This window comes from Cynocephalus volans, chromosome 8 (genome assembly GCF_027409185.1).
Source record: "Cynocephalus volans isolate mCynVol1 chromosome 8, mCynVol1.pri, whole genome shotgun sequence".
NCBI lineage: Eukaryota > Metazoa > Chordata > Mammalia > Dermoptera > Cynocephalidae > Cynocephalus > Cynocephalus volans.
Window position 1 is genome coordinate 21,165,275 of NC_084467.1, and position 27,929 is coordinate 21,193,203.

Here is a 27,929-nt window from a genome sequence, read left to right on the forward strand (position 1 = left end):
GTAGTGCTCAAACAAGTGGCAACAAGCCACCAACTTGAAAGGGAAAATTGTGCTGTGAGGGGGAAGGTGTCCAACAAACCAAACCTACTGGGTGACTAATTACAAAGGCTGGGCTGGAGCGTCAGAGGCCGCTTGTTAAACACTTCATTAAGTGGTACCCTGAAAGCTGCCACCTGTGCATTCTGGGTGCTCACAGGGCACCCTGAGGGGGAGTAAGGACTGGAAGATGGAAGTGCCTTCAGGCACATTCAGGAAGAAGCCTGGATCTCATAGGTCAGAGACCTCAAAGGGAGAAAAGCCAAAAGAAGTAGGGTGCGGGGGAAGAGTTTTAGGGACTTGGTGGCTGTGTGACCGTGAGCAAATTTCACCCCTCTCTGAGACAATCTGACATGGTGAGGATTAAATTAGATCATGGATATTACAGTGCTTGGGAAACTGTGCAGCCCTACCTAAACATGAGTTATCTCACCTGAACCAAGACGAGAAACAAACCTGGCAGGATTGGGAGCCCCATCCTCCTACACCTGGCTTTATGGGCTCTGCTGAGGCTGAAGCAGCCAGGTGGAAGGACACTGTGAAGGAGGAACTTACTTGAGAAACCAGGGCAGCTGCCTAATGTGGGCACCCATGAAATGGCAGCCCTGAACAAGAGGGGGCAGCCTGGAGGCCTGAAAGGTGCCTGTGCATATGGGGCCCACGCCCAGGTTTCTCCTGCTGACTCTCCCGATGAGTCACCCCCACTCCTGGCCCTTTTACCTTTAAGGAAGAGCCGGAAAAGGTGTGGGGAGAAGAGGAGAGGGAGGTAGGTCCTGGGCCCCAGTCCCGCCCCCTGCCTCTCCCCACCCTTCCTGGGCCAGGCCACCCAGCCAAAAGGCAGGCCGTGAGCAGGAGAGGCGCAGAGTCCCACACGGGTCCCGAGGCAGCCAGTTAGCCCGCCGCCCTTCTGTCTGTCCCCAGAGCCATGGAGAGAGCCAGTCTGATCCAGAAGGCTAAGCTGGCAGAGCAGGCCGAACGCTATGAGGACATGGCAGCTTTCATGAAGGGCGCGGTGGAAAAGGGTGAGGAGCTGTCCTGTGAAGAGCGAAACCTGCTCTCGGTGGCCTACAAGAACGTGGTGGGCGGCCAGAGGGCTGCCTGGCGGGTCCTGTCCAGCATCGAGCAGAAGAGCCATGAGGAGGGCTCGGAAGAGAAGGGCCCCGAGGTGCGAGAGTACCGGGAGAAGGTGGAGACCGAGCTCCGGGGCGTGTGCGACACTGTGCTGGGGCTGCTGGACACCCACCTCATCAAGGAGGCCGGTGAGGCCGAGAGCCGGGTCTTCTACCTGAAGATGAAGGGCGACTACTACCGCTATCTGGCCGAGGTGGCCACGGGTGACGACAAGAAGCGCATCATCGACTCCGCCCGGTCGGCCTACCAGGAGGCCATGGACATCAGCAAGAAGGAGATGCCGCCCACCAACCCCATCCGCCTGGGCCTGGCCCTGAACTTTTCCGTCTTCCACTATGAGATCGCCAATAGCCCCGAGGAGGCCATCTCGCTGGCCAAGACCACATTCGACGAGGCCATGGCTGACCTGCACACCCTCAGCGAGGACTCCTACAAAGACAGCACCCTCATCATGCAGCTGCTGCGAGACAACCTGACGCTGTGGACAGCCGACAACGCCGGGGAAGAGGGGGGTGAGGCTCCCGAGGAGCCCCAGAGCTGAGCCGCGCCTGTCACCTGCCCGCCCTGCCGCTCCAGTCCCCACCCCCCACGGAGAGGACTAGTATGGGGTGGGAGGAACCGTGCTTCTCCCCAGTGCTCTGCCCCAGCTCAGAAAGGCTCTGTGGAGGGGGACCAGCAGAGCTGAGGCCACCTGGAGCCGGGGGATCCCACTTTTCATGCTCCTAACCATTGGTCACCCCATCTACCCCTGCTCTCTGCACCCCCTTCCTCTGGACCCCACCAGGAGCCAGGCCACTTCCTCCCCTCCCTTGCCTTCCTCCTGCTCCTGCTGCCTCTGGATCGTAGGAATCGAGGATTGTCCCACCTTGTGGCTGAGAACTGAGCTGTGTGGCAGAGGCTGGAGATGGGCGTGTGTGTGTGTGTGTGAGACTGTGTGACAGTGTGTGCGACAGCGAGCGTGAGAACGAGACGGAAAGCATGTCTGCTGGGTGTGACCATGTTTCCTCTCAATAAAGCTCCCCCGTGACACTCCTGTCTTTTCCAGTTATTGGTGACGGGTTGGTAATGGGATTGGAGTATGATTTACAGAGACCCTAACTTTGGACCTCTGAGTTAGGGCCCTGCCCTCCCCTGCCGGCTCAGTGAGCCACAGGCGAGACTTTGTGGCCAGTGACTCCAGGAGAGCGGCCGGGGTCCAGCTTTCTCCACCAGGGTGGCCCCCGTCAAACCGGTCTGGTGCAGGGAGGGTCGGGTGAGCGCAAAGGCGGCGCTGAATCTCCTCTTCCACGGAGCTGGAAGCTGAAAAGCTCAGATCTGGGGCGGAAACCAGTGAAGTCTCAGGCGTGAGGTCTGAGGACAGCGCCGCGGGGACACGCCGCGGTGAGCGGCACTGAGCACGCCAGACTTGGAAGCGGGGAAGACTCCCATCAGGTGCTGAGATCCGAGGCAAGGGGGAGAGATCTGAGGAGGGGGAACGTCCCCTTACGTTCAGAGATGGGGACAAAAGGAAACGGGCTGGCGGGGAGGAGGCGCAAGCTGGGTGGGAAGGGCTGCGGGGAGCCCGGCCGGCCGAGCCCGCCGCCACAGATGCCGGGAGCCAGCAGCACGCAGGGACCTGCGGCCGCCTCGCTGCGTCCCGCCTTCGCAGTCTGGCGTTGGAGGCGGGGCCCGTGGCCGATACCGCCCAATCACAGGAGGGAGTTGCCCAGGGTACCGCCCCCGAGGCAGAACCGGCCAATGAGGGTGTGAGCGGCGGCCCGCGCGCAGCTAGTCTCTCGGCCCCGCCGAGCCTGGCCGGACTGACGCCGCGACTTCCCCGACCCGGCCGCCCGCCCAGCGCTTAGGGACGGCGCTTTCCCGGTTTCACTCAGACAAGTTGCCACCCGCTCGGCCGAGAGCTCCGCTGCCTCAGAGCAGCGGGACGGGGCGGGACGCAAGAGGCAGGACCTGCCCTTTGAGTCATCCGCCCACCCCGCGGTGTCTGGGCCAGGCCAGTGGCAGGTTCGGCTTAGAAAGGGCCACCAAGACGCCCCCACTCCACTCCAGAGTCCAGGCCGTCGTGAACCGCCCGCCGGGAGGCTTGGATTGTGTCCCTAACTGGCTGTGCGACCTAGGAAAAGCCATTATACCTCCCTGAGCCTCAGTTTCCCTTCTGTATCGTTAGGGGCTTGGACTGAAGGCTCTGAGGCAGCCAGAGTGAACATTTTGGGTTCTGGAGTCAAAGTGCCTGGTCTGATTCCCAGCCTGCTTTGGCGAAGGCTCTTAACCTTGTTTTCCTTTGCGTCCTCATTAGCAAAGGGGGTGGATGAGAAAACAGCACCTTCCCTTAGAGCTGCTGCGAAGTTTGAGAAAACAAATGCACATAAAGTAGACCATAGCATGTGCTCAACAAATTGTTAGCTACTAATTCATCCTTCCAGCATCATTAAATCTGGGATTTATCCAACATTTCTGTGCCAAAAGCAGGATAATCTGTCAGGCCCAGTCCTGAGGAGCAGCTTTACTGTCAAAGCTGACCTGCATGCTCCCTGGGCCATGGGAATGCTGACCTGACATCAAGGGGTCACTCCTCCACTCAGCAAGATTGCGGGAACTCAGTCCAGCCTCATCAGGTTCCCCAGAGTCCAAGTTTGGTCACACCCATGGGACTCAAAACTGAAGGGCTCTTGTCAAAGCTCCTAATTCTACAAGAGAAGCTGGCAGGACCACTCAGATGCCTTCTGGGTCCCCTGTTTTCTCCCCTCTTTTCCTGGAGGTATGTCTGGTTTCAAGGTTCTAAGCCAGACAGACTCTGGTAGAGCAAGTGACTCCCCTCAGCTCTGCAGGTGACCCGGTTTCTCTCACCACACAGGTCTGGTGACTTTCTCTTAATGGAGTAGGTGCTGAGAAGGGAATTCTTTCTTCTTTTTTCTCAGCCTGATTTTTGCCTATTGGTTCCAGACCACTCATGGCTGCCCTGCGTGGGAGGAAATGAGGTTAAGGTTGTGTGTTGGTGTTGAAGGATTTCAAAAGCAGATGCTATGGATTGGAAGATCACCAAATCAGACACTTATTAGGGCTAGATGTGGGTCTAGCCCACGAGGATCCCACTTTTTTGTCCACGGTATATTAAAAAAGATCTCTCAGTGAGCATTTCATGCCATCTTTTCCTGGCCTAGATTTGACATTTTAAAAATGTTGGTCCCACTGCTAATAGGTACAGGGTTTCTTTCTTTTGGGGTGATGAAACATTTTGGACTTAAATAGTGTTGATAGTCACCCAACTTTATGAAAATCCTAAGAACCACTGAATTGTAAACTTTAGAAAGATAAATTTTATGGTATGCGAATTATATTTCAGTTGAAAAATCTGCTTCTGAAGGCAAAGCAGATAAGAATGACAACTTCCACTGGAAATTTCTTGGTGGCCATTCTCTTCCCAGTGTCCCCTCCATTTGATCATGTTCTTTTAACCTTTTCCCAATTTCAAAGCCCATCCTCAGGTCAAAGCTTGACTAGCCACCTTTCCTCTCCCTTTAACACATATACAGAGCTGTGCATATGCTCTCTGTTTTACCAATGCCTTACATTTATGTAGGAACGTTTATGCAGTTATGATTTCATACCTACTTGATTCTACCTCTGAGTTTGCAGCTGTGACCTGGGTGTATTTCTTATCTCCTCAGAGAGCTCCCTAAGAATTAGTAAGTTTGTCCCATGATTCCTCCTTTCTTCCCTCAGTGACTCCAGCAAGGTTTTGTGGACCAGAAGGTGCTCAGAACTTAGGTTTTGGATTTTTTTTTTTTTTTTTTTTTTTTTGCAGCTGGCCTGTAAGGGGATTCAGACGTTTGTCCTTGGTGTTATCAACACTGCGCTGAAACCAACTGAGCTAATGCTGAACTTAGGTTTAAAACCATCCTTCCGTAGGGCTGGCCCGTGGCTCACTCAGGAGAGTGTGGTGCTGATAACACCAAGGCCACGAGTTCGGATCCCATATAGGGATGGCCGGTTAGCTCACTGGGTGAGCGTGGTGCTGACAACACCAAGTCAAGGGTTAAGATCCCCCTTACCGGTCATCTTTAAAAAAAATAAATAAATAAATAAATAAAACCATCCTTCCAAATGCCTGGAACCAGGTTTAGTGCCAGATCCTCTATTATGGAAATGAAAATACAGCTGGTCCTGGACTGAGAAACGGCTGTCTGCCTTAGACAGAGATTGGGCTCACAAAGATTCAAGCAATCCCAGCCCTATCCTTTCTACACTGCCAGATTATCCCCCAGGAAACGGAGGCCCAGGGCTTGCAAAGATCTTTCCCTCCCAAGAATTTGAGTGGTATGGGGAAAATTTGCAACCTAAAATTCTCTGGAAGAGTTATCTAATTTTCTTTCTTATAAATGTATAGTTACTTCAGAGAGCAAAGTCCAAATTGGCTCTGTAGATACACAGGAGTAAGTGACGGAGGCCGGGATTGCCTTCTCAGAACCAACCGGGCATCTTATAGAGGCCAAGGCATTGGGGTCAGGCAGGCCACTATGGCTCCTTCCAGAAAAGCAAGGTATTCCTCCTACCACCACCAGACACACACACATACACGTCCAATGTCCAAAGGTCCAGTGCCTTTTCAGGAAAACCTTTTTTTTTTTTTTTTTAAAGATGACCGGTAAGGGGATCTTAACCCTTGACTTGGTGTTGTCAGCACCACGCTCAGCCAGTGAGCGAACTGGCCATCCGTATATGGGATCCGAACCCGGGGCCTTGGTGTTATCAGCACCACACTCTCCCGAGTGAGCCACGGGCCGGCCCAGGAAAACCTCTTGATTTCAAATGCTTGAACCAAGATCGCTCTTCTGTTTTTTGTTTTTTTTAAAAAAAGATGACGGGTTAGGGGATCTTAACCCTTGACTTGGTGTTGTCAGCACCACACTCTCCCAAGTGAGGTAACCGGCCATCTCTATATAGGGATCCGAACCCGCGGCCTTGGTGTTACAAGATTGCTCTTCTGACCAACAGTGCCCTGCTTCTGTTTCTTCCTAGAGAACAGAGTACAGTGATAATAGCAGCTGGCATGGCTACTGTGCACCAAGCAGTTTCATGCCTTAATCCTCACAGCAATACATATTATCATCTTTGTTTTGCATATGAAGAGACTGAGGCTCAGAGCAGCTAAATAACCTAATAACCAAGGTCATACAACTACTTATGTTCTGGGGAGTGGAATGGGGTTTGACTCCAAGTCCCATGATTTCTTTCTTTTTCTTTTTTTCTTTAAAGATGACCGGTAAGGGGATCTTAACCCTTGACTTGGTGTTGTCAGCACCACACTCTCCCAGTGAGCCACGGGCTGTCCTTATACTACAACAGCTGTTTTCAAACTGTGTTCAGAGGGTTTCCTAGAAACTGCCCAGTTGGTAGGATCCCAGTGGTCAGGGTTTCCCCTGTTTCCACACAGTGGCTAAAATAGCCATACATAACGGTCTGTTTTGTATAGAGGAGTTTCACTTGTTAAAAATAAGTTTAAGAAGAACCACATTATGCTCTGCTGCCCTGCTCCTATCTCTGACTTTCTAAGAATCAAGAAAGCCTCCCTCTGGCTGGTCTGAAGGTAATCTCAACTGCTTGTTACAGTCGGTTCCAGATCGAACTCCTTGTTCTACTCTTTTTCCCCCTTCTCACTACTGCACTTGCCTAGTCTTAAAAAAAAGAAAGAAAGAAAGAAAGAAAAAGAAAGAGAGCCTTCTTCTTACTCTACTCTCAGTCTAGCTCCACCCTAAGGGCTCAGCAAAAAGGAATTGTCTTAAATGAGAAAAGACTGTGAAGTGTACCAATTTCCTGGCTCACTCTCCAAGTCTAGATTTCCTTAACCTGGTTCCATTCTTCATTCCTTTAAATTCTTCACCCTGTTCACAAGGTCCATCCCTTCCCCCATCCCTGCTGTGTGTGCGGGGTGGGGAAGGCAGGTTTCTGCAGGGTAGGTTCCCCTCCCCTTAGAACCCCCCTAGTCCCACCTACCCACTGAGTCAGGAGCCAGGAATGTCTGTGGGGGCAGCAGACAGGTATGTCACCCTGGGGGTGTCAGAGGCTGATTCATCTCTCATCTCCACCCAATCTTCTCCTTACAGATCCCTGGGAAATTAAACTCTGTCTAGAGATAAAAGAGGGAAATCGGGACTCTGAAAAGCACAGTCTTCAAATCTGTGGCTAGGTACAGCATTTAGTACATCAGATTATGGTATTCAACAAATATTAGTTGAAAGGGAAGGAAGGGAGGGAGGAAGACACATTTTCTACCTTTTCTCCTTCAGAGTAAAGCTAACCTGAAATTTCCTTGTCTGACTAAAGAGGAGACTGACTTTTAGCTCAAAATAGATTGTGACCTCTAGTATCATTTAGGAGTTGGGGGAAATCTTACCCACGTCTTAATCTCCCCCTTTTACTGTTTCTGTGACTCCACAAAGCAACGTGGAGGCTCCGGGATTAATACACAGGAAGGATTTAGAGGTAACAACCCAGAGTGAAGGCAAGCACTAGGGGATGTTTCTTCAAACTAAATTACACAGCAAGCACACTGCTTCTGACTTTATGTTTATATGGGATGGCTTTGAAGGGGTTTCTCGTCTCCCTCCTTCACAACTGCTTCAAGGTTTTGGAATGAGGAGAAAAAATTAAAATCATGCTGTGGGGGCCAGCCCGTGGCTCACTCGGGAGAGTGCGGTGCTGATAACACCAAGGCCCCGGGTTCGGATCCCATATACGGATGGCCGGTTCGCTCACTGGCTGAGCGTGGTGCTGACAACACCAAGTCAAGGGTGAAGATCCCCTTACCGGTCATCTTTTAAAAAAAATAAAAATAAAAATAAAATAAAATAAAATCATGCTGTGTTTTCTCACCCAGAGCATTTTACCAATAGTGATCTTTTTTCACTTCAGTTGGGTCCCAAATCCCCAGCCCTTCTCCTCATAGCCCCTCAGTCTTAGCCCATCTGGACACCTGGCTCCTGGGGCTGTCTGGAGCTAGCTCCCTGGCTAGAAATGGACTTGTGGGTTGGAGATGAGGCACAGGGCTTCCCGATCCTCGGCAGGCCTGATGCCACTGAGGTGTGTGCTAAAGCTAATCTGGGACTCTTCCTTCTAAACAGGGCAGGAAGATGCGTTGGGCAGCCCAGATCAGGTGTGTAAGGGCTCAAAAACCCGGGGCAAGGGAGAAGAAAAGGGGAGAGGAGGGGGCTACCCAGTTTGCTAGAGAACTTCCCTTCAGGATTCTGGGGTAGTTGGGCCTCCCCAGTGCTTCAAAAACAGCATGGGCCTGAGTAATGCTGGGTGGGCCTGAAGCCACTCCCCTCCCCTCAGGATTCTTGAGAAAGTACAGAGAATCCCTCAAATCTACCTTCCCCTTCTCCTTCCCACAGACCCTAATGGGATCAGAATTCCTATTCACAGGGCCAGCCCGTGGCTCACTCGGGAGAGTGTGGTGCTGATAACACCAAGGCCATGGGTTCGGATCCCCATATAGGGATGGCCGGTTGGCTCACTGGGTGAGCATAGTACTGACAACACCAAGTCAGGGGTTAAGATCCCCTTATCGGTCATCTTTAAAAAAAAAAAAAAAAAAAAAAATTCCTATTCGCAGCCTGCTGTGGGGAGCATTTTGCTAATTCAGGCAGACTGCATCTGCTTCAGCTCTGTAGGCATTGGGGCCTCACCCTCACTCCTAAGCCTCTTTGTCAGCCTGAATCCTTGCCAATCGCTTGTGTCCCTCATAAGTTCTTCCAATTCCATGCTATCTTCCAATTGTGGGGGTCCCAAATTCAGAGCCAGGAAATGCATATATCCAGTGATTAGCAGGGATGACCAGGAAGGTCCCTTCTAAGGCACTCAGAGGTTTCCTCCCTCCAGAAATTGTTTAAAATTGCCAAGTGAAGTCTGGAGGTAAGAAGAACAATTTCAGACACTATCAGCGAGATGTAAAGTGGCACTTTTTTGGAAAACACTTTCACAATGAATCCAGAACCTGGAAAACGTCAACTAATTTATTTTTAGGGCTTATCACAAGTTAAAAATTAGAGACTCAGACAAAGATTTGGGTACAATGATGTTAATCACAGCACTATTTACAATAGCAAAAAATTGGGCTAACCATGGGAGTCTGAATAGGTGAAAAATGTTATAGCCATACCACAGAATATTGCTATGTAGACATCAAAAAGGTCTTATGTGGAAGTGTTAACTGAAAAAAACAGGATACAAAGCTATTATAAAATATCCCACTTAGCGCTGGTAACACTAGCATCATGGGTTCATATCCCTGTACTGGCAGCTGCCAAAAAAAAAAAAAAAAAAAAAAAAAAAAATCCCACTTAGGGTTGGCTGGTTAGCTCAGTTGGTTAGACTATGGTGTTGATAACACCAAGGTCAAGGGTTTGGATCCCCCTAACAGCCAGCTGCAAAAACAAATCCCCCTTACTTAAATACAATATCCACCCCACGTACATATAGAAAAAATAAGCTCTTGCTCTCTGCTCCACCATTTCTGCAATGTGATACCCTCCCATCACTGAAACCACCACCAAAGTAAGTGTTCACAAGATGTGTTTCCTGGACTTTGGACTTCTGAGCCTCTGAAACTGTAAGCAACAAATTTCATTTTCTCATTAAAAAACAAAAAAGACTCAAAGAATACACAAAACATATTTATACATTTGAACAGAACATTTATTATTGCTTATAAATATTAATGATTATTTCTGTTATTTATGGGAGTACGGGTGACTTATTTTCTGTTTACATTTTCCAAGTTTTTACTTCTCTATTTTTATCAGGAAAAGAAAAAAATAATCTTAAGGATGGTTGCCATGTGCCAGCCACGTTGGACAATGGTCCTTCTCTTACCCTACACATTTCACACTGGACTGGCCTCACTTGGAACCCAGACTCTTCCTTTCTGCATCGTGATGTCCCCTCCCACTCACCTTAGTGTATACACAGAGAACAGAAAGTCGTTTTATTATCAGTGGAAGGTAGATAGAAGCTATATTCATTAGGGAAGAAAATACCTTTGCTGTCACACCCAGGCCTGAAAATAAAGTTCTGGATTATTTCCATCCATCTCCACTTCATGAGTGCAGAGAATAAATGCTGAGAGTGCTTGGATATGAGGCAATAAAGTTCTAAATGACACCTTCCGGCCCCCACATCTGGTTTGTTTTGGCGAGAGCTGAGGCCTCTGTGAAGGTCTTCAAAACCCATGACCCCAGCAATTGGTATGTTTTCAAAAACACAGCACCCACCCTCACGCACCGATGAGGGATTTGTATAGCAGTTTGGGCGTCAGGATTCCTGGGCTCCAGAACCCAAAGGTGACTCACAATCAGCCCCAGACTGTGCCTCCTGGCCTCAGTTTCTCCAGCTTGCTCTGTCGGTGTTTTCCACCTACTGTGCAGGGTGTTAATAGGAGTTAGGTCCTTTGAACTCCTCAGATGAAAGAGGCTGGGGAAGCAGCACCCAGTTATTATCCCCTGTGCAGCCAGACGTGGGAGCTGAGGTTGGCTGCTTTCATACTGTCCCAGCCCCAGTGGCCTCCTCCTAGCCCCTCACTCCTCTGCCTTCAGCTCTAGCTACCCAAACTGGAAAGCAAAGCTGTCACCCCATTTTAATGCCATTTCAGAACAGATTTTTACTAAACTGAATTCCTCTATTGCCCAAACCCCTAGTGACCTATCTTCTCCTTGATTTATGATACAGTAATACTTTACAGGTGACTAAATTTTCTCTCCTGATTGATACAAATCCTGTGGGATAAGGGCTGTGACTTTCACCAATAAGTACGCCAAAGGAGGGACACTCACAATTCAGTCAGCAAAGTGGGCTGTAAGAGTCAGGATAACACAAGTTTGAACTCCTTTCTGTTTCCTCACTGTAAAGTGGGTAATGGCTTAGTAATATCCCCCATCTTGTTTATCTCCAGGGGTTGCTATGAGAACCGCATGAGGATGATGTCTGTGGAAGCACTTTATAAAATGCCAAGTGCTCCATGTACGTTAGCAGGCTGGAAAGTCTGCAAATAACCTCCAGCACAAGTCTTCCCCAGGCCATCAGTCTCCTTCTGCCTCTTGGTTACAAATGCAAAAAATGAGTCTGGGTTGCCACCTGCTGGTTGAAAATATGAACTGCATTCGACCCACTACAAGAAGAGCAGAGGAAGCAAACGCCCCTATTTCCCAACTTCAAGCTATCTTCATTTTTGCCACACCCTCATGACAACTATCATACTTAATATTTCCCTTTAAGCCACTCACTCTGTATAAATAATCTTACTTTTGAAGTAAACTTTTAATCACTACTATAAATGGAAAACTAGCTAACACCTGACAAAGATAGAGTAAAACCACGAAATAAATGCAAATAAAACAAAATGAAACAAAACACTAATAAGATCTAGCTGGAAGTGTTGCCTGTGAAGCCTCGAGCTTGAGGACCATTGTTAAAAACTGAATATGAACAAAAATGCAAGACTGAAGACACTGTTAATCCTCCAGTATGATGGATCCTGTGCTTTGGGGAAACACTGATCTGTATGAAAAAACAGGATTCTACCAAGGGAAGGTGACAGTCCCGTGTTCTGCCCCAACCTCCTGAGCCTGAAGGGCTGAAGAAAAGCTTGGGAGCCACAAAAAGTAGAAAACAAACTCCTGTATTGTAGGGCATTCCACCACAGCCCGAGTGGGGCCAGTACCAACTTCTTGGTGGCAGGGCCCAGAGCTGATGGGCACCACTGAGGATGGGTGTGGTGGGTGCTCTGCTTGGTGCGGTTTGGCTTTCTGGTCAGAAGTCCTTTGTACAGCTGAGTGTTCCCTTGCCAGTCTCCGAGCTCTGGCTGGGAGGACTTGCTCTTGGGCCTGCAACCTGCTGAGCTGTCCATTGCTCACTGGGAGCCTCCACTTTCCCCAGTGCTGGGTTATGCACCCTGCTCTCCAGGGCCCAGCTTGCTGCTATAGTTGCATAGCTTCCTGCTCCAATGACTGGTCTGAGGGTGCCAGGTACTTCTCCTGGATGCCCAGCGTGCTGAGGGAAGGCATGTCAAGGATGCTAGTATAGGCAGAGGATGGGGAACTGGTCTGGACAGGATCTGACCTCTACTGAAGTCCACCCTCCAACCATCTCTGGGATTCCTCCCATCCCTCTCTCTTCCTCATAATTATAGCTTCGGGCCATAGGCAATAGGGGCCAACTGGGTCTGAGAATCCCCCCCAAAACATCCACACTCAAATGCTCCTCTATCTGCCTCTTCCCCACATTGATGAGGATCAAAGGACCAAAGATCACTAGTCCTCCAGCTTTGTGTTATGGTACTTGCTCGGGAGCCATACCATGGGGATTCAAATACTGATTTTGCCACTTCCTTTTCTCATCTGTGAGGATCAGATGAGACAATGAGTCTGAAGTTCCCAGCACAGTGCTTGGCACAGCAGGTGCTCAATAAAAGTTGTGAGTTCTCTTTTTCTGCCGAGGGAGGGAACTTATGGAAGCTCAAAGACAATGACAAATTTCTGCTTGGGCCATAGGGTGCCTCTCTCTCTCTGGGACAGCAGGAAAATGGAGCTGAAGGACACAAATCAAACTCACAAAGTTAAAGACTAGGATTCTGCTGAGGGAGCCTTGTGGGGCCGGCTGGCCTGAGGTATGACTGTGTAGATGCTGTATATCTGAGACCATCAGCCTAGAGGGCCTGGACTTCCCTGTCCTGTCTCACACATGGCCTCTTTGACCAGAGGGACACCAGCTCATAACCTTGGCTCTACCCCCACTGGTCACTAACCCAGCTCCAAAGGTCTGACTGCCTCTTGGACGGCTCTAGATGTCTCATGGCCCTCTCAAACACAGCACATCTGACACCTTCCAGCTCTTCCATCCATGTGACAAATCTGCCCCCTTCTCCTTTTCTTGCCTCAGTGACTAGCACAGCCCTCCATCCCACTATCTAAGCCAGAAACCTGGGATTTTAATTTCTGCTCCACCTCCATCTATCCCATAACCATTCAGTCACCAACTCTTGTACTCTGTCTCCATTGTATTTTTCCAATCCACACCTTCTTCCTATTCTCATTATAAATGTTTCATCCCTTCTCACCTACCAAGACTGTAAAAACTCTCCTCCCCTCAAAATACATCCCTTAAATGTATTTCTTACACCTGGTGGAGCTTTTCTAAATGTACACCTGACTGTGTCACACCCTGTTCAACAGCACTGGTTGCCTGATCCCCATTGCCCATCCATGAGCTGAAGTCCACACTCCTCAGCAGGGCGCTCGAGCCCTACATCACCAGCTCTGCCTACCTCCGTTGCTCCCCTGCGTCTCCCCTTCTCTTTCACACACAACACACCAGGCAAGCTAAACCCCTTGCGATTCTCCCAAATGACCAATGGCCTTTCATTTCTGGGCCTCTGTAGCTGTTGCTCCTGCTCATCAGTATCATCCCTCACCAGGGAGCCCAGCTAGTCACCATGAAATCAGTCATCCACAAGGGTGGTGACTGCACCTCTGTGGCCATCCTTGACCCCATGTCTCAACCTCTTGGCTACAGCCAGGATGGGGTGAGGCTAGAGAGCAAGGATACGAGGAGAAATGGAAATCAGCTCCAACTGCCGCAGACATCATGGCCTCCAGGCTGCGCTGCTCTTGGATCCCAAAACAGTAGCCATTGGCTTTATCCACAGCCTGCAGGACTCGCTGGATGCTCTCCTTATCCTGAGCAGAGAGGAGAGAAACAGCTCTGAGTCAAACAGAAGTGTATAGAATTGAGGCTGTACCAAAATACTTCCAACGTGCAAATACACCATCCTCCATCTTGCCCTGTGAAGCCTCTGGACATGTAGCTTTCTTGGCCTGGATAGTTCTACATGTCCCCAGAGGCCTGGCTAAATCCCATCTTTCCTGACCACCAACCCACCCAAATTAGAACAGATAAGTTCCTCTATGCACACCCACAGTCTCCTGGGCTTTATCTCTACTGTAGGTGGTAACCCCACTAGCTTACTAATGCCTGTTAACTCCTCTGCCTCCCCTATTCGACCATGCAACCCCAAAAGTCAGGGACTTGTTTGTCAAGGTATCCCCTATGCCTGGCACAGTACCACTGCTAAGTAAGCACCCAATAAATATGCGTGTTATTTAATCTATAATGATTTCCTCACTCACATATAGTGGTAAGAGCAGTCCATACATCACATGATGGGAAGGACAAATCAAAATAATGCACATACAGTCCTTAACACAGTGCCTAGCAGAGAAAGCCAAAAATAAGTGGGAGTTGTTATGATTAACATTATATAGTTCACCTCCTCATATTAGAGGAGAAAAAGTGTGGCATTAAGAAAGGGAAGAGACAAGTTAGTTCAAGTCCACCCACTGCAGAAAGGAGTCTAACATGCACCTGTGTCTCCCAGGTTATCTTTGCAGGGTGCAAGGTGAGAGGCACAGGGCTGGGTACCACTTTGCAAAGTCAACAGGCAGTTGCCCAGTTGAATGGGCCTAAGACACTTGTCCCTGGTGCTGGTCAAGTCCTTTGCTGATGACTTTCTGAACTCACCATCTTCACACTGAGGAGGAAATGTGGAGACAGGACTCAGTGCCATAGGATAGGGCGAATGTTTGGTCCACCCTCTTTACTGGAATCCTGCCCACCATAGCCCCTGGTCCCAAAACCAAGGGGACCCAATTATAGTGAGACCTAGGACAAATACCATTGTTTTGTTCTGGCGGCTAACTGATACAGAGATGGAACTCTGGACCTTGATGTGATCAATACCATGCTCTAACCTACTAAGCTAACCAGCCAGCCCGATGACCATTGTTTAAGCTTTCAAAGCTTCCTGTGCCTTTGGCTTGTTGAGCCCCAGGCACTGTTCAGAGTCAGCAGCTAAGGATTTAAGAGGTCTCTTAGACTTCAGTACAGATGCTCCTTGACTTACAATGGGCTTATGACCCAATAAACCCATTGTAAGTTGAAAATATCGTTAAGAGGTTAAGGGTTTGGATCCCTGAACCAGCCAGCCACCAAAAAAAAAAAAAAAAAAAAAAAAAAAAATATATATATATATATATATATATACACACACACACACACATACAGACACTGGTAAGTTGAAAATGCATTTATACACTTAACCTACCAAACAACATAGCTTACCTTAAATGTGTTCAAAACACTTACATAGTCTAGAGTTGGGCAAAACCATGTAATACAAAGACTATTTTATAATAAAGTGTTGAATATCTCATGTAAGTTACTGAATACTGTACTAAATGTGTATCACCTTCACACCATTGTAAAGTTGAAAAATCAAAGTCAAACCATCGTAAGTCGGGGACTATCTGTACCTGGATGTTCAGAGGGATGAAGGAGACCAGGCTATAGTCTTCAATGAGCTGCACCAATTTCTCGTTGAGCTGGCGGTAGTGGCGGAAGAAAGGGTCAGAAGCCAGGTGGTCAAGCAGGTAGGAGAGGTCCAGGACCTCTGTGTAGTAGTCCAGGTTGAAGGCTACGGAGAGAAACCAGGGCTCAGGAACAGCTGGCATCAGGCTAATGACCTGATGATTGGGGGATAGGTGTGGGGGTGGCTGGCCGGTTAGCTCACTTGGGAGAGCATGGTGCTGATAACACCAAGGTCAAGGGCAGGGATCCCCATACTGGCCAGCTGCTAAAAAAAAAAAGACCTGAGGGTTAGGACTGTATTTTCTTTTTTCCTTTGTCTTCATTCACTCAAATATTTCTTGACACAGTGAAATGATGTTACTATGGAGAAAATACCTGGTTTTACCTGCTGGCTCTGCCATTTACTACCTACATGGGCAGGTAGCCACCTCATGGGACTGTTGTGAGGATTACATGCTATAAATCCCAGTGCCTGGTAGAGAGAGAGAAGTGCTTGATAGTTAAATAATGACATCAAACATGTTCCAAGAACTGCACTTGGTCCCCGCCTCATGGAGCTCACAATTAGATGGTTACCCCAGGCCCTGGTACACACACTATAAGGATCTGTAAATGCTGGTCAAATTGAATGAATGCTACATTCTAGCAGGGTGGCTTCTTGGGTAAATAACTTTCTCTTTCTGGGCCAGTTCCTTCTTAATGTAAAACAAGGTGAACAAACTAGATGATTCTGAGGTTCCGATGCAGTTCTATGAATAACTTTCCATTAAAAGAAGGAAAGTGGGCCTCCCTACACTGCCCATTTCTGCCCAGAAAACTTAAGCATTTGAGGGTTTGCCAGTTAGATCAGTTGGTTAGAGTGCAGCCTTATAACACCAAAGTCAGGGGTTTGGATCCTCATACTGGCCAGCCACCAAACAAACAAACAAACAAAAAAATTTAAGCATATGGGCTCCTCGGCAGGTCTGTCCTAAAGAGAGCTGAGGAACTCCGGGCTGAGGTGGCCCCTCCAAGGTGTTGACATCCCTCCAGGGCCTGACTAGCGGCCAGCTGGCCTCGCTGGACAAGGCCTCTGACACCTCACCTTCCTAACAACCTCTTTCCCTGCTCATGTGCTGGTCATTTTAACTGTTCTTCTCTAAGTTCCTTTGTGGCTGGGGGTGCTATTTAGGGAACTGATGCCCCCAGCACAGCACAGCATTAACTTGGCAGGAAAAAAGTGCTGGCCACTGGGACACTGGGCAACTCCCCTGCCTCATACCAGCTGACTTTTCCCTCAATCTTCTCCACTTTGTGTGTAGCCCTCTGCCCCCTCTTTGTCAAGAGCATACAGCCTCCTTCTGTGAGGACAGAAGGCAGCTGTCTACAGGCCAAGAAGTGGGCACGCACCAGATACTGCATTTGCCAGTGACTTGGTCTTGGACTTCCCAGCTTCCAGAACTGTGAAAAATACGTTTGTTGCTTAAGCCAACTGGTCTATGATATTTTTGTTACAGCAGCACAGACTAAGATAAGGCCTTTACCCTTACTGGTCCCTGTGCTTAGAACAGCCCTCCCTTGGCTGGCTCCTTCTCACCACTCAGGTCTCAGCTCAGAAGCCTCAGATCAGCTCCTCAGTCCCATCACTCCCAGCCACTCACTGTCACATCACCTTGTTTTAATTCCTTTATAACACACATCACCATCTCTAGCTTCCAGGTCTTCAAAATCTACAATAGTACCTGGCATAGAGCAGCACAAAATAAATGGGCAGGACTTGGGACCTGCCTGTGGCTCCTATCACCAGGCCACACACGGTCCCAGAGGCAGCTTCCTTCAGCTGAGATCTCTGCTTCACTCCAAGCCAGCTGCTGCCCTACTCCCTGCCTGCCCGGAACAGGAGTTCTTACCAAGCTTCCCATAGTGCTCAATGAGGTCCATCTTGGAGAGGAGGTTGACGTGTGGCAGTTCCACGTGCAGCATGGTGGCCAAGGAGGTACACAGTACTGAAATGAACTTGGCTGGGTCAGTGCAGTAGTGAGAATCCACGAGGTGGACAGCAGTCAGCTGGGAGGGGAGGAAGAGACAGGGTGAGAGTGGCCTAGGAAGGTAGGGAAGATCAGGGCCTATGCCCACCTCCATCAGACCGGGGACTGGAGGACAGAGTGTAATCCTACCCATCAGTCTCTTCCTGCTTCCTTTTTGTTCTAACAGTACCCTCATTTCCTCCTCCCAGGAGACGTGAAGCATTTTTTTCTTACAAGATGCCTTGCACTGAGCTTCCCAGTGGGCAACAGGTTCAAATCCCACTCCATCTAACTCCATTTTTTTTTCTTACTTTTGCCCGCCAACTTACAACAACAATCACCACGTCACTTTCTACATAACTCCTTCCATACTTCCAAAAACCCAAAGTTGGGTACTAACACATCCATTTTACAGATGAGAAAACTGAGGTTCAGAGAGATAAACTGACTTACTCAGACCACACAGCGAGTCAGTGGCAGAGCCAGAATTCGAACTCACATGTTTTACTCCGAAGTGACTCGGCCCCTACACTCGCTGTGTGACATGGGGGCATGGCATCTGTCCTCCCTGTCTCAGTCCTCCATCTGCAAAATGGGCCTGCCCAACCAGAGACGCACCCTGAGGTCCCACTGCACCATTTGGGAGAAGATGCTGCGCAGGGCGCCGTGGTGCGTGCAGAGTTCCACCTGGCCAGGGCAGTCGAAGAGGAAGTAGTGTCCGCGGAGGGGGTCGAGCTTGGCACGCAGCCAGTCCAGGTTGGCTTCCAGATACTCCATGCAGTACAGCAGGCCGCCGTTGGGCCCTAGCCGCAGCGCGTCCATCACGTCGCCCAGCCCCACCAGCTCGCTCACGTCCACGGCGCACTCGTACGGCAGCCCCTCGTTCGCAGGGTCCAGGTTCACCACCGCCACGCGCCGGCCCAGCGCACGCAGGAACTCACTCATGCCCAGGCAGTACGTGGTCTTTCCCGAGCCCGGCGGGCCGATCACTGCCTGCCCGAAGGCCGTGGTCGGAGCGGCCTCCGCCATGGACGGAACGCGGCCCGGAGCGGAGCAAGCCGGCTCAGCGGGAAAACAAGGCGGGCAGCCGCGTCAGAGCCGAGGCCGAGGGATCCCTAGATGCACTTCGTTGGGGGCCGGCAGCGGTGCCCGGGATTGCTGAAGGCGAAACAGCAAAGACCCACGCTACGTAAGGCGAGGAAATCGCCCGGTACTAACGAGACCAGCCCTCTACTTCCGGACAGCACCGGAAAGGGCGGGCCCCGGGGAGGAAGTCCCGCCCTCACGCTGACGACGTACCGCGGCGCCGAAGGGCTTAGCAGCGCAGCCGCGCTTCTGCCACGGGGGGTGGGTCGGAAGGGTGAGACTTCTCTCCGGAAGCGAAAACTTCTCTCGGGATTTCCCGGGCCTGGGAAATTCAATCGTAAACTTCTTTATTCCCCCGTTACGCCGCAAGCCTGAGCCACCTCCTGCGGGCTCTCCGCTGCCCGGTCTCAGCCAGCGAGGGTAGAGGCGGTGGAGGGTCCGCCCCAATACCGTCTCTTCTCTTCTAACCATCACAACTCCTCTTCTCTAACGGGTCCTTTCCCCCCTCTTTCTGGCCTTCATGGTGACCCCTTATGCCCGTCAATAAAGGTTGTGCTGATATCCTCAGTCAATCCAGCTTTTCAGAGGATGGGGGGAGGCAACAGGAGAAAGCCCAAACTGGGTCTAGGGTCAGGTTAGACCAATGAGGAGAGGTCATTAAGCTCTAATATCCAAGGGGAGCAGAGAGCTTTTTGTGAAAATGCCCTTGAGGCAGAAAACTGGCAAGCTCAGAACAAAGCACCCGGAACAAGCCAAGGAGATTGCTGCTCCCAGATTCCTTTCTGCTTCAGTGGTAGAAAAGGCGGGGCAGAGGCTGCCTTCATGCAGCTATGGGTGTTCCTGACCAAGGAAGCCCCCAACCCAGTCACTCAGGCTCTGAGGTTCTGTCTGAGGCACAGTTGGAACCCCTCACAAAGGACATGTCTGTCCGAAACTTCATGCTAGTGGGTGGCTGGCGGCGGAGCAGTGACTCCCTCTGGTCCTGGGGAAAGGGCTCATCATAGATGGTGGAGATTAGCCCCAGGCCGGTTCCACGGGGCCTCTTAATTTGCCCAAATAGCTGTAGCTTCTCTCCATGGTACCTGGATAAAAAAGGGTTCCCAATGAGAGGGCTGCTCTCATTCAAACCCCCGTAAAGCAGTTGGGAAAGGACAGGGGTGTAGTTACTATGTATCTGGTTTGTCCTAAAGACAGAGGCTTTAAATCTGGATCTTTGTTCTCTAGCTCCCTCATCTATCCATTGATAATCAGTACCAGCAACCAAGGGCCTCAAATACAACTTATTCTGTCACTACAGACTCCCTAACAGCAATGAAGTCTCATTCCTCAGACTAGGGAGAATGACTCTTTCAGGGGATCAATAATCTTGTTAAGCCTTACGGCTTGGTTTAAAAAAAAAAATAGTGCCAGATCCACTTTTTTCTTCTAACTCTGCTTTGAAGTTCATTCCCTAGGAGTGTCCAGCACCCATCCCAAAACCAGTGAGGAAGGAAACCAGGGTACAGCAGAAAGGCTTGGGACTCCAGAGAAGTCCCTCAGCCACACTCACCCCAATCCATGCTTGCACCTGGGATGCTGGCCTTCTCCATCCAGGGCTTCTGGTACCCCCGAGCACCTGCTGCCCAAGCCCTGGCCCTCGGCCCAGCCCTGCCGCTCCATCACCTTCCGCCCAATGCCCTGTAAAGGGAAGGGATAAGACTCAAGAAATGAGGTTCCTGGGAGTGGGAGGGAAAGGGATTGGGGAAGAATGAATGAAGGTCAAGAGGGAAAAGAGAGAGGTCAAATGGATTGGCCACAGTGCTCACTCACCTTGGTGTGGCGCTCGAAGGTGCCCACCTGGCATTCAGTCACGGAGCCGTCTTCCTGGCCATCACGGAGTCTACGTTCCAGACGCATTTGGACAGAATCACGGGCATCCTTGTCTCCACCATCTGAGGAACCAGATCCCAGTTTGCAGAAGGGTCCCTCTCAGCAGAAGGGGGAAAAATCAGGTTTCTAGGAACCCCTCACAAGATTTACCCATTAATTTTCATGATATTCTCTCTCATTAGACTGGGAGCTCACCAAGAGTAGGAGCCATGGCTCTCCCCCACCATACAGATGAGGAAGTTGTGATGCAGAAAAGTCACAGAGCCAACAAATGACAGGTGGGATTAGAACCCAGGTCTCCCTCCAGGTCATTTTTGACTCCAGAATCTAAACTCTTATGAGCCTGAGTTCCCAACCATCCCACTCTACCAGGCCTGCCCATCAGACCCAAAATTCCCTGAGGGTTATTTCCATATATACTTCCTCTCCTACACACAAAGGAAAAAGAATTTGTCCACAACCAGCACTTACTGTATTCAACTAGAGATGTTTTAAGAGGGGAACCCTCTCAGTGGGCCACCCCAAGGAACTGTTCCCCTGTCTCAGCCTCTGCTAAGAGTCTCTGACAAAGTGTCACTGTAAGGCCAGGGCACCAGTTCCACCTCTTAGTAATGCCACCCCTTGCCCAGTACCTCTGTCGTAGTACACACTCATGTCTACGTCCCAGTCATCAGCTGTCTGTTCATCAAAGTCTGCAAGGATATAAAAGCATCCAGAAGATTGGGTTAAGCACTCTCAGTTCTGTTGACAGCTAAACCTAGACACATATTCCAGAACTTGGGACTTTTGTTTGTATTTTTAAATCTCTTCTCTCTGAGGGTTATTCAGAATTTGGGGGGGAGGGGGGAGGTGCTTTTCTCTACATCCCACTGATCTCCCACTCCTAAAAAGAATGACTGGCCTCTCATATACAATAAAGGTATGCCTATTCCCTAGCCTTTTGTTTGGGCTTACTGCCAGGGAACCCCAAGAGAATGCAGCTGGGATCACCCCGCCCTTGCCTGGGTGTCAGCATTACCTCCTTCTTCCTCCTGCCAGAACTGGGCGTCGGTGTAGAACACCAGGCCGGGGCCACCCTTCTCCCACTTGAGCTCGATCTCCTCCTCAAAGAGTCGCTCTTTGGTCCGCTCCTGCCCAGTCACGTCCTCGTGCAGCGCTTCATGCCGCTCCCACTCCTCACCCCGGTCATCATCCTGGGAGAAGGCAGGGAGAGATGACGTGCTGGTCTAGCTTCCTGACCTCATGCCCAGAAGGAGAGACGCTCGGGGCACAGGAGGCATGTGAGACTGGGGCCTCAACTTCATTCCTTCAAATTTCTCCAAGAAGCAGCCCATATTTAGCCCTTCAAGCCTCAACCAACACATCTCTCCATCCCCTGGTATTTCTCAACATAGTTTGCTCCTTTCCCCACAAGACTGACTCCCTCTTATCTCTTCTGGCCATGTTATTCCCCCTACCTGAAATATCTGCCCTCCTCTTCCACAGTCTTCTCTTCTCCATTTGGTTGAATCCTCCTCATCCTTCCTCAGCCTTCTCTTCTCCATTGGGTCAAATCCTCCTACAGCCATGAACCCCCTCACACTTAGGCCCACAGCTCTGTCACTGGTCTCTGAACTCTCAGTACTAATCAGTACACACTGCTAAGGCCTGTATACATTATGTCACAAAGAAAGAAGGGACAAGAACTAACACTTATTGTCTACTCTGTATCAGACCCTTCCCATAACTTTACTCCTTTAATCATGCCAACAACCCTGAGGAAACCTAGGTTCAGAAGAGTAAAATGACTTTCCCTAGATAGTACACCAAGAGAGTGGCAGAGCCAGCATGTAAACCCCAGTCACCACACCATGCAGCCTCTCCAGAGGCTGGTTCTCTCTTCAGGGAAATTTTAAGCTTTTCGAGGGCAGGCAATGGATCTTAGAATATCTTTGGAATCCTGCACTAGTCCTTGTCTTACAACTACATTATTAGACTTGTGGATAGGATAACTCCTGGCTTGAAACCCTTAACTCTGTCCTGGTTAAACTCCAAGGGGCCTCGGGAATCACTGCTCCAGAGCAGGTGCTGGAGAAAAGTCAGGCCAGTACCACACTAAGGATGTGGTCCAGATGTGTTACCAGCTCTCAGTTGGGAGCTTTGAAACATGATGAGTTACTTTTTACCCAGAGTACACATTAAAAAAAAAAAAAAGTTTTCCCAACAAATTACACCTCTCTTGATTTTATGGATGAACAACCAAGTTTGGAGAGAGGAGTCAATGAGATGTCTATTTCACTGATAAAGTTAGAGTGGAAGCTAGTGTTCAATCCACCAACTCAAAGTCAGAAAACAGAGGTGACTGTTCAGCCACATGATGAAAGCACACAGAGGTTAGAAACGCAGTGAGGAAGACTGGGCTCACATCCCAGCTCTGCCTCTACTTCTTTCGATGATCTTAGGCAAGTCAATGCACATCTCTTGGTCAGCATGTTTTCATCTATGAAAAGGAACTCTCCTTATATTCCTTCTGAGGGAATGAAAATAAGACCCATTTGAGAATCTTCTGATAAAAGCTCTGGATCCTCTCCCTAAAGGAACACATATATGCACATGCAAATGTGGTTTTACATTCAATGTCAGGGAATTATATTCTCTGGAACCCTTCTGAGGACTCCAGGTTAAGAACCCTTGTAATATACAATAGAAGAGTGAGATTATTAGTGCATTGGCTTTTTTAAGCTGCCAGTAAGAACAGGATGGCACACTGTACTCACTTCATCTGAATGAGACTTTTCCTCCTCCTTTTCCCCCTCCTCCTCAGGCTCTCCGCCGGGGCTTGCTGGTATATCTGCCAGGCAGGTTCCCTGGGGTATTTCCTCACCCTCCGCTGTGTATACAAGCTCTTCCTGCTCCACAGTCTCTGAGTCCTCGTACTTGAACGGCACATTGCCGTAGCGCCGGGAGGAACCTGTCCTGGGAAACTGGAGCTGCAGCTGGGTGATGATCCGAGGGGGTAGTCGGCAGGCCCGGATCAACTCCAAAAAGACCCGCAGGGGTGTCCCCACATTCCCATTGGGCATCAGCACGGGTGGGTTCAGCTCTGGCAGTTGCCTCAGGTCCGCCAGGGTGAAGGCTTCATTCTCAGCTTTCCGAAGCTGGAGCTCCTTCCGAGTCTTAAAGGGAAAGGAACCCAAACCTTGGGAAGGAGGGAGAAGAATGGATCTTGAAACCCAGAAACCTCCAGCAACACTTCAGCCAGAAATCAGTCAAGGTTTAAACCCATTAGCCTAATATTGTTTCTCCCTTTCAAACTTCTCCAGAGTCCCTTCCTCCCTTCCCAAACAGAACACCTAGCAATTTCATGCCATTTCTCATCACCTCAGCCAGGCACACAGTTTCTTCCAGATCTGGCTCCTGCTGACCTACTGATTCTCAACTGTCACTACTTGCCACTCCCTGCACAACCTCATACCATGTGTTCCAGCCACATCAAACAATTTAACATGCCCTGAGGGCCGAGCCCGTGGCTCACTCTGGTGAGTGCGGCGCTGGGAGCGCGGCGACAGCTCCCGCCGTGGGTTCGGATCCTATATAGGAATGGCCGGTGCACTCACTGGCTGAGTGCCGGTCATGAAAAAGACAAAAAAAAAAAAAAAAATGCCCTGAAAGTTTCATGGGCTTTCACATCTCTGTCTGTGTCTTTGCAAATGTCACTTACCTTGAACACCATTCTTTCCTACACACTCCTACTTATGTTTCAAGATCCAGTTGAAAAGCCATATTTCGGCCGCTTTAAGGCTGGAGATGCTAAGCACACAGAGCAGGAGCTGGCAAAAGTCACAGCTGTGCCCTTCAGATGAAGTTGCTTGGAGGCAGCAGGGGAGAAGAGGGCCTTGGTGGCTCTAAGGCCAACAAAACCACTGATAGGGGGCCGGCCCCGTGGCACACTCGGGAGAGTGCAGCGCTTGGGCACGCAGCGGCGCTCCCGCTGCGGGTTTGGATCCTATATAGGAATGGCCGGTGAGCTCACTGGCTGAGCCCGGTTCGGGCGACACCAAGCCAAGGGTTGCGATCCCCTTACTGGTCACAAAAAGACAAAAAAAAAAAAACCACTGATAGGGTTCCTGTAAACCCACATAGGAGCAAGGAGCCACAACAATTGAAAAAAAGGAGCCACTCAGAGGCCAGTCAGTCATCACAAGGGACTGGTGCATGGCCCATCCCATGGGAAGCGTTTGAAGCATGGGTGGTGGGGGAGACGGGCCCATGGGGGAACGTTGGGGCACAGCAAGGACAGCTGACCGGAACCCCAATCAGCGAAGGACCACTCAGAGGAGACTGGTCAGGAATATATAATTGCATGGGGTGCAGTTTGATGAGAAGACTCAGGCCCAGATCGGAGTTTCTACACAACCCAGGTGCCCCAGAGAGCCAGAAGTACCTATAAAGTCAACCATTAAACCTGAGCTGCACAAAAAGCCTTCCCTAGGGAATCAGCAGCAAAGCAGCAATTTAGCTAAATCACACAGCTCAAGTACTGGTCCCCAAAGGAAGTTCCCCCATTTTAGAAGTAAGCAAAGGACAAAAAATTAGTTCAGGCCCAGGCACACTGCCAGTGCCGCAGGGCCAGCTCGGGGATCTGAGATTTGGAGCCAGGGACCAGATCCCCGTCCCACAACCAGGCACGCCATGAAGGAGCATGTCAAAAACATCACCTCCATGTGAATGGACCACCACAGCCACCACAATAATCATGACTGCCACGAAAGCGGCTAGACGCCACAACCACCACGCAGATGGTCTGCTAGCCACTGGAGGAGTGCATTGACACAAGGAGAGTTATCAGCAGAGACCTAAAAAAGGAACAGGATGTCTCTCTCCACAAGCACATCCCAGACAGAAAAAGCATCTGCTCTATGATATTGGGGGACCTGAACACACCTCTCAGCATTGGACAGATCATCTAGGCAACAAATTAACAGAGTAACCATTACTCTTTCAGAAGGAGAGAAGAAATCTAGGGTTATCAGAGGTGGGAGGGAAGAGGGAGAGAGAGAGAGAGGGAGAGATTGGACAAGGGGCATAAAGAATAAGTACGATTTGGGCCGGCCTGTGGCTCACTCGGGAGAGTGTGGTGCTGATAACACCAAGGCCACGGGTTTGGATCCCATTTAGGGATGGCCGGTTAGCTCACTGGGTGAACATGGTGCTGACAGCGCCAATCAAGGGTTAAGATCCCCTTACGGTCATCTTTAAAAAAAAAAAAAAAGGGCTGACCCTGGGGCGCACTCGGGAGAGTGCAGCACTGGGAACGCTGAAGTGCTCTGGCCACGGGTTTGGATCCTATATAGGGATGGCTGGTGCACTCACTGGCTCAGCACGGTGTGGCCGGTCACAAAAAAGACAAAAAAAAAAAAAAAAAAGAATAAGTACGATTTGTAACAATATATATGCTAGTAATATTGATTTGATCAACATATGTCAACGTTGAACCCGAAAAATATGTATAATCAATTATGATTCAATAAAAATTTTTTTAAAAAATTGCACAGTTCCTGATCCCTCTAGGAAGTCAGTTCCTTCTTTCTGTGTCATCTCACAGCACTTGGTGATAAAGAGCATAGGCTCTGGAGCAGAATGCCTGGGTTTGTATTGTGGCTCTGACACTTAGGAGCTCTGTAACCTTGAGCAAGTCACATAAATTCTGCATCCCTCAGGTTCCTCACCTATCAAATGGGAGTAAGAATAGCTCCTATCTCTATCTCATAGGATTGTTGTTAGGGGTCAATAAAAATGAAAGGCTTAGAGCAGTGCGTAGTAAGTACACAGAGCATGTTCCATAAATGTTAACAATTACAATGACATGTCTGTGATAATTTCCTTTTTCCAAATCTGTCTTCCTCTGTGGATTCTGAGCACAACTGTATCCACCCACTCTCTGCATACCCAGCTAGAGTCACACTATGTCTAGCAATATGAGCATGTGTTGAATGAATGAATAGGAGGGCTCTGAACTGTGTTCCTATTTCTTTTCTTTCTTTCTTTTTAAAAAAGATGACCGGTAAGGGGATCTTAACCCTTGAGTTGGTGTTGTCAGCACCGCGCTCTCCCAAGTGAGCTAACCGGCCATCCCTATATAGGGATCCAAACCTGTGGCCTTGGTGTTATCAGCACCACGCTCTCCCAAGTGAGCCACGGGCCGGCCACTGTGTTCCTATTTCTCCATAAAAATGATTTTCGGGCCGGCCGTGGCTCACTTGGAAGAGCGTGGTGCTGACAACACCAAGTCAAGGGTTAAGATCCCCTTACCAGTCATCTTTAAAAAAAAAAGATTTCCCATGAAAGAGGGAGCTGTCCAGAGAAAGAGATTGTCGTTTCATTTGTATCTTGCCGGAAGGACTGGGTGGGGAACAGAGAGTGCAAGACAGACAGTAAGAGGGTTAGAAACCTGATTTCCTTTTTGTCTTCTGTATCAGTGCAAAATCAACCCCTCAGACAGAAAAGGGTCTTAGAAGGGACCTAATAAATTGGAAGATCATCCGAATAGGCCTCTCTCTGCTTTTTTTTTTTCCTCCCTGCCATAAACTAACGTGTAAGTTGAGCCTGAAGCTCTGTTCAGAAATGACCTAAACTTTTTTTTTTTTTTAAGGGGATGACCGGTAAGGGGATCTTCAACCTTGACTTGGTGTTGTCAGCACCATGCTCTCCCAAGTGAGCTAACCGGCCATCCCTATATGGGATCTGAACCCGTGGTCTTGGTGTTATCAGCACCACACTCTCCCGAGTGAGCCACGGGCCGGCCTTGACCTAAACTCTTAAAAGAGTTGGAACCAGAGGCCTAACTTATCATCATCACCTCTCAGGAAAGGGGCCTCTGTTCCAGGGCCCGTAAGCCCAGTCTGTTATCTCACTCGTACCTGATGCCTCAGTAGGTAGTCGAAGTCTGCGGATGAGACAGCGACCCGGCAGCCAAGTACCCTGAGAATCCAGCCACCGCCGGCCCGAGTACATGCGAAGAAGCCTCTGGGCTTGAGCCAACCCCCGTACCGAGATGACGCAGCAGCAGGTACGGGTCTGGACCGGAGCTGAGTCCCGAGTGGAGCGATCCTGGGCATCGGTGGCCGAAGTCTGGATGAGAAGCTGGCCCTCAGAGGCAGGGTCAATAGAAGTTAGGGCAAAGTCGGGAGCGGCCTGGGTAGGAGCCCGCTCAGGCCGATGCCGGTAGTGGAAACAGAGGAAGCCACCACCGTGCTGTTCCCGAAACTGGCTAAAGTAGTTGCGTAGCTGGGCCGAGCGCAACACAGAAGGAATACCGCTAACTACGAGGTAAACTGCCGCCTCCTCCTCCGCCTCGCTGGGCGCCGCCATCTTAGCTTGTCACATGAGCTGCTGAATCAATTCTCGCGA

At 49.8% G+C, this 27,929-nt stretch overlaps 3 protein-coding genes across 3 annotated transcripts; 1 reads left to right on the forward strand and 2 right to left on the reverse strand.

The window, feature by feature from the left end:
• Positions 1-798: 798 nt before the first annotated feature.
• On the forward strand, positions 799-2,196 carry SFN (stratifin). The gene has a single exon (XM_063105123.1). It carries the CDS (start codon positions 962-964, stop codon positions 1,706-1,708), a length of 747 nt encoding a protein of 248 aa, XP_062961193.1. The 5' UTR covers positions 799-961; the 3' UTR covers positions 1,709-2,196.
• A 7,692-nt stretch (positions 2,197-9,888) lies between these two features.
• Positions 9,889-18,802, reverse strand: GPN2 (GPN-loop GTPase 2). The gene is made up of 5 exons (XM_063105275.1): positions 18,204-18,802; positions 17,469-17,625; positions 15,525-15,685; positions 13,762-13,892; positions 9,889-12,207 (listed from the first exon to the last, which is right to left on the reverse strand). Exons 1-5 carry the CDS (start codon positions 18,612-18,614, stop codon positions 12,135-12,137), a joined length of 933 nt encoding a protein of 310 aa, XP_062961345.1. The 5' UTR covers positions 18,615-18,802; the 3' UTR covers positions 9,889-12,134.
• A 660-nt stretch (positions 18,803-19,462) lies between these two features.
• GPATCH3 (G-patch domain containing 3) lies at positions 19,463-27,890 on the reverse strand. The gene is made up of 7 exons (XM_063106652.1): positions 27,440-27,890; positions 23,297-23,718; positions 21,559-21,733; positions 21,173-21,232; positions 20,481-20,602; positions 20,221-20,348; positions 19,463-19,753 (listed from the first exon to the last, which is right to left on the reverse strand). Exons 1-7 carry the CDS (start codon positions 27,888-27,890, stop codon positions 19,537-19,539), a joined length of 1,575 nt encoding a protein of 524 aa, XP_062962722.1. The 3' UTR covers positions 19,463-19,536.
• Positions 27,891-27,929: the final 39 nt, after the last annotated feature.